General features: G+C 38.9%; 2 protein-coding genes across 2 annotated transcripts in view; both read right to left on the reverse strand.

The window, feature by feature from the left end:
* LOC307264006 (ATPase family AAA domain-containing protein 2-like) overlaps positions 1-734 on the reverse strand; it is a gene marked incomplete at both ends in the record, with an annotated part of 40,636 nt that extends 39,902 nt beyond the window's left edge. Inside the window, one exon of the mRNA XM_080045330.1 lies at positions 651-734. Coding sequence (XP_079901456.1) covers positions 651-734 — 84 coding nt within the window. The remainder of the gene's footprint in view (positions 1-650) is intronic.
* A 681-nt stretch (positions 735-1,415) lies between these two features.
* Positions 1,416-15,794, reverse strand: part of LOC307264251 (H-2 class I histocompatibility antigen, Q10 alpha chain-like) — a 15,300-nt gene continuing 921 nt past the window's right edge. The window contains exons 2-11 of the mRNA XM_080045595.1: positions 14,923-15,198; positions 14,329-14,619; positions 13,597-13,884; positions 13,012-13,137; positions 11,728-11,763; positions 9,974-10,015; positions 9,166-9,201; positions 8,814-8,843; positions 8,487-8,522; positions 1,416-7,816 (exon numbers count right to left, since the gene is read on the reverse strand). Of these exons, the coding sequence (XP_079901721.1) occupies positions 7,740-7,816; positions 8,487-8,522; positions 8,814-8,843; positions 9,166-9,201; positions 9,974-10,015; positions 11,728-11,763; positions 13,012-13,137; positions 13,597-13,884; positions 14,329-14,619; positions 14,923-15,198 (1,238 nt within the window). The 3' untranslated portion in view covers positions 1,416-7,739. The remainder of the gene's footprint in view (positions 7,817-8,486; positions 8,523-8,813; positions 8,844-9,165; positions 9,202-9,973; positions 10,016-11,727; positions 11,764-13,011; positions 13,138-13,596; positions 13,885-14,328; positions 14,620-14,922; positions 15,199-15,794) is intronic.

Below are 15,794 nucleotides of genomic sequence, written 5' to 3' on the forward strand. Positions count from 1 at the left end.
CTGTTTAATTTGTTACCTCTCTTGTGATACAGCCAATGTGTTTAGGCTAATGTATCAACACTACCACTGTTAATTAGGCCTAGTGCTATTTCAATACAAATACAACAAATTCAACCACTAGCTTACTTCTTAATGCTAGGCTAAAAGTCACCACATTTAAAAGTAAATACATTGATAGAACACAGTACAAAACAACAGCCACGCCACTACTTCACAAGGACATGTAAAATACAACTGATTAATACAATTAGTCAATAATTGAAATAATTGAAAATAACGCAATCATGTAGGCCTATCAATACTACATTAAACAGACGTTAATATGACAACAATGTTACTTGTAATGTATTTTTTTAAAACGTTCTAAAAATATAATTCTAATGGTCTGTAGGCCTATTTTCTTTATTTAAATGCATATAAATCGCATTGTTTAGTGATTTTATATTCATTCCGCATCAAAAAAATAGGCTAAATGTAATTCCCTTGTAAATATTTAACTGAAATGTACGTAAAACTGCCATTAGCTTGTGTCAAACTGCCCCGTAACCCTGTAATTAATCTAAAAAATCAAATGATGCAGTGGCGCAGTGGTCGTTAGGGAAAACCCTGGTACTCACAGCGGAGAGAGATGATTCTACCGGCCGGGTTACAGAGCTCTTCCCCCGGCCTTGAAGTTTCGACACACCGCTGACGGCAGTTGAGTCGCCGGTGCCCTTACCGCGACGCGCTACCATGGCAATGCCAGTCACACAAACAGACACACAAGCTAACTGTTAAAACTGTTAAAGCTAAGTCTCCCGGTAAATTAACGGAAAACGGAGATAATAGCTGTTAAAAGTCGGTCGCAGTTGTTGTTCTTCTTGTTGTTATCCCCTTTTAAAATGATGACCGCCTTCAACTTTCCAACCAACGTCAAACTGTGGAATGGAATGGATTCAAAAACGTGAGTTCTGCCGCCGCCTAGTGACGTCAACACGTAATGTGCGTAAGTAAACAAAAGGATAAATTGATAGATTTTATTTTATTATGTCTTCTCACACACACACACACACACACACACACACACACACACAGTCAAAGTAAAACCATATAAGATACATGAGAAAAACAGGGACTGTAAAAAATAAATGTTTTGTATAACTCAAATTCTTTGGCAAAGTTCAATTTTTGCTTTTGATGCAAATAAAGCCCAATAATTTAATAGACAGATAAATAGATGGATAGCGATAGACAGACAGACAGACAGATAGATGGATAGATACCCAGAGAGCCTTAGTTGCTTTGTAAATTCAAATTAATACAAAATATAAATCATCTAATAAATAATGTATTATTATGGATTAAGCAGCACAGAATGGTTTAAAAGAAATAACAATGAGCTCCACTTTCTTGACACACATCACTACAACCCAACAGGTTTTCAAACGATTAACTTTATTTAGTTCAAAGTGCACAATTCACATGAAGAGCATGTTTTACTAGCTTTGACTTTTTTGGAAACACTTAAAAAAACACAATGTAAAAATTTCAGGGAATTTTTGCGACTAAAATATACTTGGATTTCAACTGTGCCTTCGAAAGAAAACAGAACATACAGTATTTGTTCATATCACTATGTAAGAAGCATTCTAGCTATCACATCAACACAAGCATTTTACACAATCTACATAGTTGATGTGAACAAATATTCGTTTACCACGTCTCCTGTATGTAGTTAAGAGCAAGTATATTCTAGACTGACAAATTAATATTTAAACAATAATTCAGTCTACCTTCGAAAGCACAAAACACAATTCATATCATCAGAAGTGCATTTTTTGTTTGTCATATTACATCTTGGATATTCATAATTAATTTCACATTGGACAATTCATGATTCAAAATCATATGATTCATTCCCTGATAGTAAACCCAACACACAAACAAGAGGGCTGGATGGTTGTTATAATATTTCATAGCATTTGCTCATAACCTGCCCAGCAACAACTCCTTAAAAGCATAAATTCAATAAAAGGAAAATGTGTTCATAGTCAGCTGCAGATATGACTTGACCCCAAAAAAATTCTAACAAAAGGTTTTTCAGTGGATTACAGTAGTATCAGATGTACTTAAAAACATACTAAAAGTCTACCAAAATCTGACCACTAGAAAGGCCCCATTTTCAAAATTTCCAAAATGGCGGCCGTCAGGTCCTTAAAATGAACATTCCATTCCTTTGTATTCTTCCTAGAACAGGAATACTGGTGCCCGATACATGTTTTGGCCATGAAATATTCTAATTAGCATATTTGCACGATAGATAAGTGAATAAAAGTACAGTTATATATTAAAGGAATTGGTAACAGGCATAATTATGCAAAAAATAAGGACAATTTCCCTTAAGTAATTCCATATTTCTGGTGGTTTCTGTGGTTCATAACCATTCTCTCTGCATGTCCTCTCCTCTTTGCCCCATTTCCACTCTGTCTCTCCAATCTATCTCATAAAGAAAAAATGCCCCAAAAAATAACTTTGGTACTGTAAAATTAGTCAAAACTGGGCTGCCACGTGAAGGCTCAGTAACGCTAACCCCTTTTATTTTTTTGTTTTTTTTATATATATTTCTTTCAATGTTATAATGCGGTGTTTTTTATATTTTTTTTATACTTTTCTAATTTATACACATCTTTTTTATATTTGCATCAGTTGTTTCCTCTTATTCTGATTTTTTTTCTTTACTTTTTTGCACCTTGACCTTCACTAGATTTACCATTAGTCGTCACACTCTTCCTGCCATAGAGGTTGATTATAGTGATTCTCACAATTCCCTACTTGACATGGTCCACAAGCAGACATGCATGGTAGTCCTAAATGCGGGAAGTTGTATCACATCCTGTGAAGGCGTGAATAAACAGCAACTGGGAACACAAGTCACTACCAAGGACTTTTTTCATCTCACTGATGTTGTAAACCTTAGTAACTTTGGACTTGTCTGATCGAAAATAGAGGCCTCTACTCCGCGTCCCAGCATAGTAGAGGAGAAGAATGAGTAGGTCTGTATCCTCCCCTATCAAGGTTGTGGGCTGATGTTCTGAGGCCTTGACTGCAGCTTTGACAATGTCCACGTCTGCATCACCTAATGCATTGATAACAGTGCAGCCCTTCTTCTCCAGCTCCACTGTCATAAGATTGATAAGTCCTTGTTTGTTGCAAGATCTTGAAAGGAAATCATCCTTTCTTCCCACAAACTCAGTCTCTGCGTTGAAGTTAACAATAGGGTGAGTGTTTTCACCACGTCTGTGATGCGTATTGTCTTTGATGGAAGGACCTTCGCTATAACCATCAAAAACAACGGTTGCTTTACCATAATGGCGTATGGTAAAGTCTGCATATGAATGTGCAATGGCACCGTAACTCACACCCTTTTTCCATGCCAAGCGGTGAACCAGGGAGCCACCATCAAGGACATAATGCTCACTTGGTGGGATGGAATCCAGGATAGTTTTGTTTGTTGTTTGTTTCTTGCTTGAAAATTCAGTGACTGCCTGTGCTAGTTGGGGCTTGTTGGCTTTATGGAAGATTTCCTTGCCTTCGAACAGGGCTGCAGGAAATGAGCACAGCTCGTAGGTCATTACGTCTTCCAGTGAAAACTGTCCAGTTTTCGACATGATCAGGAAGCGTTGGAACAGCAGAGCAGGATCAATGGTTCGGTCTTGGGCAACTTTGATGGTGGAGTCATCTGTAAGTGTTTTTGCCCGGTCTTTCCGTTTGAAGGATATTCCAAAAACGGGTTTTCCAATGATCTTTTCAATGATCTCTTTGCCAACAGTCTCAAACTCATGCACATTCACCTCCTCTTTTGCAACAACACCAGTTACAATATTTCTCAGAGATGGGTCTGGGGAGAATGGTGTGCAAATGCTAAGCTTTTCCTTGATCTTTTCTAAATCAGAGTGATCTCTTTTCATCCTTGCTTCTGAGGATTCTCGGTGCTGCTCGCTGGTCGTGTAGGTGAGGTCATTGAATTACTGCATGGCGTTGTTGTATTCAGATGTTATGGGTATAGACATGGTCCACAATGCTCGCATTTCTTCAATCATTCCACTTCCATGGGTCAAGCCTCCACTGCTTTTCAAGGATCGCATCAATGTCTGCTCGATGACGAGGTCAGAGCTAAGGCCGGCCCAGTACTGGTTGCTGTGGCGTATCACATGGAAGCCCCTGGAAAACTTGTCATGTACATCAGGGTGTCTTGTTTCGAGTTGACACATTTCTTGGAGGTAGAAATATGCCGATTTCAGGTAGTTGTAGTGCCCAGCGGCAGCAAATATTGGCAGACAGTCCAACATTGTGCGCAAGTGCATCTTCCAAGATCCGGTACGATCTGCTTTGATCAGAGCTCGGGCTGTCTGCAGCATCTTCTGATAGTTTACCCACAGTCGGCTGGTTTTTGACCTTGTGCTAAGGTCTGCCCTCTTCGTGTCCACCTTTTCCTTGATTTGGTTTAGCATATCTGATGCTGCAGCACTCTCCAAAGTTGTTTCTTTCGTTACCATGGATGAGTACATCTCTTCAGCTTGGTTCACCAATGACTCAAACTGTGAGTCATCCTCCGGCAGCTCTGACACAACTAGGTGATTAAGACATCTGTCCACCAGCAAATGTCCACGAAAAGCTCTTTGCACTGACTTTCCAGTCATCATGTGGTGGACGGCATTTGATCCATAGACAACTTCCATAATGTCCCTCAGTCCTGTGCCTTCCATCAGTGTGCCTATTGCACCAAGTAGGTTCATAAAAGTATGGAAACCTCCAAGCATTAAGACTATGTTTTTTAGGGGACTAAAGATGGCCATAGAAAACGCATTTCCTGCTGAAAATGCGTGTGAATGCTGAAACAGCTTACGCTAAACTGGATAGCTGAGTATGAAGATTTGAAAAAGTTTATGAAGGTCATAATTGTATAAAAGGAGTTTAAAAGGAGTTGAAAAGTTGAATATATAGAGGTTTGAATAATATTTTTTTCTGAAATTAGGAATACGTTGAAAGACATGGATAAAAAACTTAAAACTGTGAAATAGTAATTGAATAGACTTGGAGCTAAAGTACATTGATGGCTTGATGGAGGGCTCGCCTGAGGACGACCTAGAGAGAGAATGTATATGAATCAGCTAAAGGACTATGAAGATGTGGAAAAGTAAGAAATAGTCTAAAGTATGAACGGTAGTGAATTGTTGAACTCTAATTGAAACAATGTGGAATATTTAAACATTTCTAGATAAAATTATTATTGAAAGACATGACCATTTTTTTCATGTGTGAAATACACCTTCAAAGAGCAGAGTGTTTACCCCATTTCAACTTTGTCTCTCCAAACTGTCTAATAAAGCGGAAAAAAGAAGAAAAAAAATCTAGAAAAAAGTGAAATTGCCCTTTAATGGGCAGAGTGAGTCATCAAGGTGAGTGTATGTCTTATTGAGGGTCTGTGATCAGGCAGAAATCCCACCTTTTAGAGGCCTCAGAGAGGTCATTTCATCCAAAACCTCACCTCAAACCGCTGCCTCTAACTGACGGACCGTGAGTCTAACTGACAAAATTATTTTATTGTTAGAACCAGAAGAATCTGATGAAGACACAGTGTGAAGATTATGCCTGTAATGTGAAGAATATGAGAACCAGAGCATTTTAAAGGTGTGGTACAGTCTGCCTTTCTCCAGAAATGTCATGTCTCAGTTATCAAGGCGGCAGTTGGTTGGACACCATTTAGCTTGGAAGCCCAAACCTCCCATTGTGTAAGTCCGATTGCTTCAGTAGTCACATCTATGCGACCGGCAGAATATGTCCTACATTTTGATGTAAAAATTATCCATGTAGGGTTTAATTTGTGGGAGTGAGAGGCAGTTATATCATAGGTTTTGGTGTATTTTTACACCAGTTCTACACTGTAACAGTTGGCTCCCCCACTCTGCCTCTGAACATTCCGTCCCATCCGGATCCCATTATAAATTTAGAAAGAGGTTGAAAAAAGCTTAAAACTAAAACAATGTCCATCTTGAAAATGACACCTTTCTAGTGGTCAAATTTTGGTAGACTTTCAGTATGTTATTAAGGACACCTAGTACTACATAAAACAGCTGAAAAACCTTTTGTTAGAATTTTTTTAGGGTTAGGTGTTTTTTTTCCATATATGCAGCCGCCTATCATACAACTTAGAGCATCTGTTGGATGTTCCAGTGATATAAAGGGTTCAAAAAGCACATAGATTATTTTCCCCATTTAGATTTTCATAAAAAAATTTCAGGTTTATATTTTTTGTTTTTTAATTGTGTGCATAAAAAAATTTAACAGTTATAGGAGCATCTAGATAGTCGAATTGGTCAATGCTACATATCATAATGCATGTATTTAAAATGATCAAATAATAATCAAATCCAACTCACAAACGAGACTGGATTTTTCTTCTCATTCATAAAACATATTTCACATCAGCTCATAACCTGCCCAGCAACAACCTTTAAAAATCTTAAAACCCATAAAAGGAAACTCGCGCGAGATTACAACCGATATTAAAATAATAGAAGGAAGTACTTAATGAAGTCACACCATGTTACTGCCATCGGTGTACGAGTGTGTGTGTGAATGGGTGAATGTGGTAAGATATGTAAAGCGCTTTGGGGCTGAGAAAATCGTCTAGAAGGCGCTATATAAGTCAAGTCCATTTACCATTTTAAATTAAACCTGTTAAATACAGTTATTTTTCCTTTTAAATCTTGACTAAAAGCCTTGTGTCGGACTTTTACCTGTCAACTGTCAACAGACTAATATGTTCCTTCCAGTGTAAAATCTTACTAACTCTACCAATAGTTTAATATTTCTAAAAGATTCTTCAATTTTTTTCCTGTTTTTATGCATTGCCATTGTTTTTTATATTCTTTTCTACAGTCTTGTTCAAAAAAACATCCTCAAGTGACATCACCATTAACATATCTATGACAATTGTTGCCAAGGTGATGTTATATTTGAATACTAATAAGTGCCTTTAGGTTGAATTTACTAGAGGAAGTCAGAAATTTACCTCGTTTCAAATTTGAAGTCGTACAGACATAAACTGAAAAACTGACGACTTCACTGGTTTTGCTTTACGTTTTTTTTTTTTAAAGTATCATTTCAAAACACTTTTTTAGGCATTATTGTTTGCCGACATGTTTTCTTATTGCACTTCATCCTATTTTCGTGTGTATACGAAGCCAATGTATTTACAAACCAATATCCACATAGACAACTTAAACATATCCAGGTTTTTTTTTTTTACAAGCCCTGGACTGAGGCTTGAAGCATTTCTATTCTTACTAAATACCATTACATTTCTCAGGTCTCTCTTTAAAAGGTGTGACATTCTGAATTCATATTGTTTTCCTTCTTTTTCAAATCACTTTCCTGAATCTTCACCAGACTTATGGACTCAATCATGATCAAAACAAGCGTAGTTAAGTTTTATCCATCTCAGACAGGCACATCAACTGTGTTTTAGCGCCAAACTACAACATACTGTACTACAGGGCAAAGTTGGTAAAATTCACTGAAATTCTTATTTTTCAAAAGTCAAACATGTTTCTCCAACTAGATCAGATAGAGTTTTCACTGACTGGACCTTGAGACACACCTGAACCTGTTTGTGTTTAGTTCTGATTGTTGATTTTCAAATACCAATCTTTAATTTCTATTTGGTTGCAGAGAAGACAGCGAATCTTGGTAGGAGGCTACACCGATTGGCTTGAGGCGTTGTCCCCCATGAGACTTGCTGACTCTGGGGAGGGGGGGTCGCTGTTGTTGGCGCCTGCAGGGAAAAACAAAAGTGTTAATTTATATATAAAGTGGATGGATGGATGGATGGATGGATGGATGGATGGATGGATGGATGGATGGATGGATGGATGGATGGATGGATGGATGGATGGATGGATGGATGGATGGATGGATGGATGGATGGATGGATGGATGGATGGATGGATGGATGGATGGATGGATGGATGGATGGATGGATGGATGGATGGATGGATGGATGGATGGATGGATGGATGGATGGATGGATGGATGGATGGATGGATGGATGGATGGATGGATGGATGGATGGATGGATGGATGGATGGATGGATGGATGGATGGATGGATGGATGGATGGATGGATGGATGGATGGATGGATGGATGGATGGATGGATGGATGGATGGATGGATGGATGGATGGATGGATGGATGGATGGATGGATGGATGGATGGATGGATAGATGGATAGATAGATAGATAGATAGATAGATAGATAGATAGATAGATAGATAGATAGATAGATAGATAGATAGATAGATAGATAGATAGATAGATAGATAGATAGATAGATAGATAGATAGATAGATAGATAGATAGATAGATAGATAGATAGATAGATTCATTTTGTCATACTGCTCTTGCTCCACATAGGAACAAGCTAAATGTGGTAAATAACACTTACTAGAGAGACCAGAATCACTGCCGCTCGGAGACCCTTCTGTGAAGAAAATAAAATATGTTTAGGTGTGTGTGTGTGTGTGTGTGTGTGTGTGTGTGTGTGTGTGTTGGATAATACAATTGATGATAAAATGTGCTGTCATACGTACAGTATACCCTTTTAATATTGAAAAAACTAAAGCTCTATGCAACATCATGTCATCTTATTTTTTAAAAAAAAATATTTAAAAAAAATGATTAGAGTCACACAAAAATCCTCCCTCTCAATGATCACTTCTGCTCCACTAGAATATGTGGTGGTGTTCATCTGCACAGTCCTCTAGGCACTTACCTTTCTTCTCCTCTGGTTTGAGTAGCTCAACTGTTAAAAAAAGACAAAGTTACATAAGTAGATGCAATTATAGATATTCCTATTCCTTAAATAGTTTTGATGCCTTTACTTTAAAAGGAAACATTGGTCCAAAGGTAAATGTATTTTTAGAGCGTAGGGTCCATCAGGATATTGTTGCTCTGTACATGTTAATAAGAACAAATTGATGATGTGTGTGAAATTTGGTTATCCCAGACATTTGGGTCTTCTTCTTATGAGCCAGGATTATTATATAAACACAAAAACAGTCAAAATGTAACAAATAAACTTTCTAAATGTAATCAAATCCATATGAGAGAAATCAAACACTTACCTCTAACCTCCCCTGCAACAGTGTTGAGTTGTTGGTCTGTTAAAAAAAGTGAAATAAGTCATATGCAAATAGATAATACTAAAACGTTTCCAACTCTTACAGCACTCCAGAAATGAGAAATGACGGGCGCATTCTCACTAGGACCAGTGTCCCCGTTCCATGCCTACGCCCCCTAGCGCCTGAGTTGTGACACCTACCGTCCCATGAACCCTACCCATTCCTGTGTGCTTATCGACGTGTCTATTTGTCTGTGGCGTTATCTTGTTGTTGCTTACTATGCCAAGGTGGTTTTTGTACTAATCACACACTTGCGAGTGTGAGAGAAGCATTTATTTAACCTGTCTTCCCTGATGTTCTCTTTATCCTTCCTACTTTAAGGGGCGCAGCGCACGCTGCCGACTCTTCAGTGTATCCCCCCCGTCTCCCATGTTTGTTTATTGTCACTCAATGTCTCTTGGTGGGGTATAACTGTAAACAAAATTTTGTTGTTTTGGTACAATGACAAATAAAGTATCTTGAATCTTGAATCGTCCCCCCTTTTTTTATTTAACTTTTTTTTTTTTTACCTTTATTTTTCCAGGAATATTTGGATATAGATTCAAAATCTCTTTTTCAAGAGAGTCCTGGTCAAAAAGGCAGCATAAAAACATAAAAGTTTCACATTGAAAAACTAAATTTCACACTCAAAAGAAGACACTTAAGTTGATTGAATGCTTCTTTATTGTCCGGTAAATATATTTGATGCCGATAGTTTTAAATCAAATTGGGACGAGGAAGTGTAAAACACCTTCAATCCGAAGATACTTACCAGAGCCATCGGTGTTTTTGCTGCTGAGAGACTCCTTTGACCCTGTGAAGAAAAGAAAATGAATTTAGGTAAATGACACGGTTAGAAGTTAGATTTCATTAGACAGGACTGTATGTTTTTTGTCTTTTTTAAGATAATTTTGGGCGTTTCTTTCATGCTTTATTGACAGTGTGGAGAGACAGATTCTAACTGTGAGGAGGACTGAGCCTCTATGGGCTTTACCACGAAAAAACTTAGTTAAAAAAAAAATTCATTTTTTTTACTAAACCGTTTGACAGGACCGTGTCGGTGTGGCCGTATCAAACTGTCTCCATAGCAACACTATTGTTTTTCAATGCTCCACAGAACAGAGGGGTATACTACGAAGTGAGATTAAGGGCTGAGCGAGGTCTGTTGAGTCTAAAGCCAAAGTTTTCAGTATCACGAAAGGTGGCTCTCTTTTTACCTGGCTAGATCACCGTGGTAACAGAGGCTGCACGGCTAACCTGCTCAGAGCAGTTTTTGTTCCAGAGTTTGAGCTTAAATTCGGCTCTTAGAGCTCTGCCCTTTAAGGAAACTACACATTTTGAAATCCCGCGGACCTGACTATATTGTCTGAGCGATACTTCTCACTGAGTAAACTAGTTAAATCAGTAAACTTATTGATCAGTAAGTTAATGAACGAAACGAAGTCGTGACATAAGGCTTACAGCAGAGTGAACTGTAACATCGCGCTGTGGCTTTTTGCCACATACAGTTATTGATGCAGAAAATGTAAAATATCCTAGAACTACTATATGCAGCGCCACTCTATGCTCTCACCTCAAATGATTTTACCTGGCGATCTACACACACTGGCTCTTAAGAAAGCGTTCTATAAAATCACAGGTTGCAATCAGTAGCAATTACAGTTGGGACGTGACAGGTGACAGCTGTCACAGTTCGGACATCGCTGCAGACTCGCAGGTTAAGCTTCTCACAGTAGATTCGTATTTGTACGAAAAATACAGACTACAGGTTTTGTATCTAGGCTATTTATTTTAATGGTATTTAGAAGATGCAAATAAAGGGCTATTAGCCTAAATCAAAATCAAAATTGTATTCATTTTGATGTGGACAGTGGCCCAAAACTAACGTGATTTTCCACATATGCTATTCATTAGGGGACAATGTCAGACTTAAATCAGATTCTTAAGTGTAGGATTATCAACTAGGCTAAATGGTGTACTGTTTAAATCCGAGTTCAACCTTTTATTGCTTTATAATGTCACGTTACGCACTGCGAGAACGATCTGTAAAATAAATTAATCAATTCAGTAGCCCAATTTTCAGACAACATTCCACTCTCTCCTTATTTGCAGTAAGAGTTTTTTTCGGCTCTCTGTTTTCTGCTGTTCTGTGATAATTCAGACTGACAAACTCTTCCTCTTGAGTGAAGTCAGCGACGCACTTTTATTTATTTATTTTTTACTCAGCTGCTCACAATCAGTCCGTTTGTGTAAAGTTAGCGGCACAAGATCAGTCCAGTCTGTGCGGAAGCAGAGTCAAATGACGGGTCAAACGCCCCCTCTCATGGGGACGCGCACAGAGCCTGAAGCTGAAACCCTCATTCAACATAGGAGGTTGATAACTTCCTTCGTGATACCGGTTAGCTCTGAGCGAGGGTATGTGTTATGTTGAACCAGATCAAGAAAAGAGAGCCAGGCTCTGTTGAGTTTGCTTCGTAGTATACCCCTCATTAACTTCATAACTTTGAAGAGAAATTATGTAGTTACCTTTCTTGGATCCATCCGGGGATCCAACGCTGCCACCTGAAAATAAAGACAAAATGAAGGTTAATTAATATTATATTATGAAGGTGTAACATAGACTGAAAATGGCTACTGAAAGTTAAGCCTATTGACCTTGAAAAATAAATGGACTCCACTTATAAAGCTCTTTTCCCTGGTTTCTCACAGACCCAAAGTGCTTTACATTGTTTTGTACACATTCACCCAATCATCAGCTGGCTATCTGGAGAAGGCCTGGGCCAAGAGAACAAAAAACACTTATAAATGAGATCTTTATGTTGGCTTTTCTTTTCTTTTCTTTTGTTTGCGTCTGTTTCCTTGTTGTCCTACTGTGAAATGTGATCACCATTTACAGGAAGTGAATGTTATCATTTGAATTTGATACAGTTGTTGGTGTCTTATAATCCTGAAGGGGATGGGTCCTTGTTTGGACATGACACAAAAATAAAAATTAATTAATTAATTCATTCATTCATTCACACATCCATACACCGATAGCAGCAGCAGCTACCACGCAGGGTGCAAGCTAACTATCAGGAGCAGTTTAGGGTTCAGTGTCTCTTTGCCCAGGGACACTTGGACATGTGGCGGGGAGACGAGGGATCGAACCACCGACCCTGTAACCCAGTGGACGACCGCCCTACACACTTCACCACAGCCGCCCATATATTTTAGTAAAATGGCAAAATACTGAATTCACATTTCTCTTTGCGAACTTTTAAAAGATTCTCAAAATGGATGGAATCCTGGCTATTGATTTACAGGAATGCTGTTTGGTTCGACCTCTGAACGTCTCATAAAGTCATAAAATAATAAAATTATAACGGACCTTTGCACCCGATAACAACAATGACTTCACGCAGAAACAACACATCTTTCTGCCTTATGGCTGAAAAGACTGGAACATTATGTATTTTGTAATTGGTGTCATAATTTTTTAAGTCCATATTTTAAAAATTTGCCCAAAACTTGCAAAACGGTATATTCCTCTCCACTGGTGTCTTGTTGAACAATAGCTATATATTTTTTTCTTTTTCCCCCTTTTCTTTAACCTTTATTTATACAGGTAAATCCCATTTAGACAGGAGACTCTTTTTCAAGGGAGACCTGTTCCCATTCCCACATTTAGGGTTCAGTGTCTCTTTGCCCAGGGACACTTGGACATGTTGCGGGGAGACGGGGAATCGAACCACCAACCCTGTAACCCAGTGGACGACCGAACCGCCCTACACACTTCACCACACTCGACCCCTATTATAGCGCACTTACCGATTATGCGCAGTTTGAACAGGACACCAATCACCACAACAACTGCAATGATAACGATCGCCACCACGGCACCAACCACTGCACCAATGGGGAAGTCTCCATTTGGGTGAACAGGAAGTTTATGATCTAAAACACAGAAAATATTCCCATTACTTTTATGTTCAGGTCACTTTCCACATCCTTCACTATGGTGTTGATATGCTGTGAAAATGTAGAAGTCGAGGGATATCAATGCTGCAATTGCAATGCAACGTTAAATAACACATGCTCCAACAACTATACCACTAGAAATCCTTCTTAAAGTAATCATTTAAAGGTGCTACGAGGAACTTTTAAATATTTCTGAAACAGTCTCATTTTTCCTCTGATGATCATAAATTACATGTAACAGCAAACCATCAGTGCAAAAAATGCTATCTTAATATAGTTTTTCTTAATGCCTCACCCTGGAACTATAGCTGGCTTAGTAAAAACACTACCACTTTTGTCCAAAGGGGCCGCTAGAATTAACACAAACTGAAAGTTCCTCGGAGCACCTTTAAAAAAGAAATTGAGAAATGCCAACAAAAAAGTGACCTTACTTACCCCAAACCTTCTGAACATGGACCTTGGATGCTTTGTGATTCACTTCACAGGTGTACTGGGCGACTTCCTCTCTGACTATCTCCACCTCGTCTCTTCTCTGGTACGTTCCATCGTTTCCATTTGGTCTCACGCCGGAGGAGATTACTCCATCGCTCCTGTCCAACAGACGGCCGTCCTTTCTGATCTGCAGCGTGATGTCTTTAGGGTAGAAACCCGTTGCCAGGCAAATCAACACAGCGTTTGCACTCACTTTGGCGTTCTTCGCATATACAAACACATCTGGAGGAGCTGGGGAAAAAAGTGACAAGAAATTTTATATTTTTAACAACCTGCACAACTCCTACTACTGCTACTATTTTTTTTACTTACTTACTTACTTACTTACCACCTTACTAGTCTCGTTTACACTGAGCGGTGCGATTCGGTTCTGCATGCATATATATTTTTTAGGGCTGTAACGATATGCGTATCGAACCGAGAATCGCGATACACAGAGCCACGATCCCGCATCGCGGTGTGAGAAGAAATATTGAACTGTGAAATCAAATAAACGCTTAACAGCTACAGCTTCCTTCACCAAACCTTGGATCCAAAACTAAGGCCTTAAAAAAAATAAAAAATAAAAAAATCGTGATATCGCGATTCTGCCTTCTGTATCGCGATTCTCGGTTTCGATACACGTATCGTTACAGCCCTATAAAACACAGAAACAGTCTCTACAGTCGTACGTACATGCATTGTTGAGCTGCTTGTCTCCATAGGTCATGAACTTGCTCAGCCACTCGATGCACTCGTTCTGCAGGTATCCTCGGGTGTACTCCTTCAGCACCTGCACGTCATCCCACTTCCTCTTGGTCTCCTTGGCCGCGTCTATCGGGGCGACCCAAACCTCGTGAGCGTTATCGAAGGACAGGAAGTCGTTTCCATCATAGTTGTACATGTCCCAGCCCTGTTTGAACTGCAGCTTTCCATCTTGCTGCATGTCGCCCTCACATCCGTGCATCCACTGGAGGATATGGGTGTCTGAAACCAGAGGTATGGACAGTTATTTAAACTAGAAAAATTCACACAGAGATGTTGTCTGTCTCTTTGTGTGTCTGTCTGTGCCTGCTGCCTGAATAACTCAATACTAAGAATTACTTCTAGAGAAAATACTGTATGTTTTGTAAACTAACTGCAGGCTCTGTGAATGTAAACAAATCCCCCCTCCTCTAAAACTACACAGTGCACCTTTAAAGAAAATCGTATAATAACAAAAACTTGACAAATTCTTGATTCCACCTGTTTAAATTGCTGCAACAATATTCACACATCAGTCAATCTCACCGGTGTCATTCTGTCTCATTCTCTTCATCAGAATGTCGATATTGACGTGGAACCACTGCTCCTTGCTCTGACGGGACTGTGTTCCCTTCACCCAGTACTCTGCCGGCAGGCGCTCCTCCATCCAGCTCTGCTTGGGGACTTTCTTCTTGTGGTCGCTGTCGTAGTAATCGATCATTCGGCCGTCCAGCTGACCCATAGCCGTGAACTCATGGATGCCAGGGAGTTCCACGGGCGGCTTGGAGAAGGCCGTGTAGATGTATGTCAGCGAATGCAACTCTGAAAAAGACCAAGAAAAGACATTTTTTTTTAAGATTATTTTTTGGCATTTTTCAAGCTTTATTAGACAGTACAGAGTTGAAATGGGGAGACAGAGAGAGCTATGTAATGTATGATCATCAGAGGAACAATTAGACTGTTTCAGAAATGTTTAAAAGTTTCTCGTAGCACCTTTAAAGTAGTTAGGCCTTAAAGTATTTCTGAAAACCAAGAGGTGAAATACACATGTTGCATTTTCATCAATAATAGAGACAGCAACACTTTAAGATTTGCGTCACTATAAGCCAGGTGAAGTATAACCTGTTTTACCATCTAACTTTGTTGATGTGTTTATGTGAAGCTTGTGACTGTGTGCTCTTTCAAATGAAATGTTAACAATGCTGTCGGACCAGTTCACTGACAGCAGCCACACATCTTAAAGGAATATACACACAATCATAACTGACTCTGCAAACCTGTCTGTCTGTGTCTCTGAGAATGACATTTTAATTGTATTTGTGTGTGTTACAAATCATTAAGAAAGATATTTTAGCCTACATTTTAAGAACATTATTGTTACTATAATTTTTTATTTATTATATAATTAGTATTATTAT

Source organism: Ammodytes marinus (genome assembly GCF_949987685.1).
Source record: "Ammodytes marinus genome assembly, chromosome: 17".
In the NCBI taxonomy this organism is placed as follows: domain Eukaryota; kingdom Metazoa; phylum Chordata; class Actinopteri; order Uranoscopiformes; family Ammodytidae; genus Ammodytes; species Ammodytes marinus.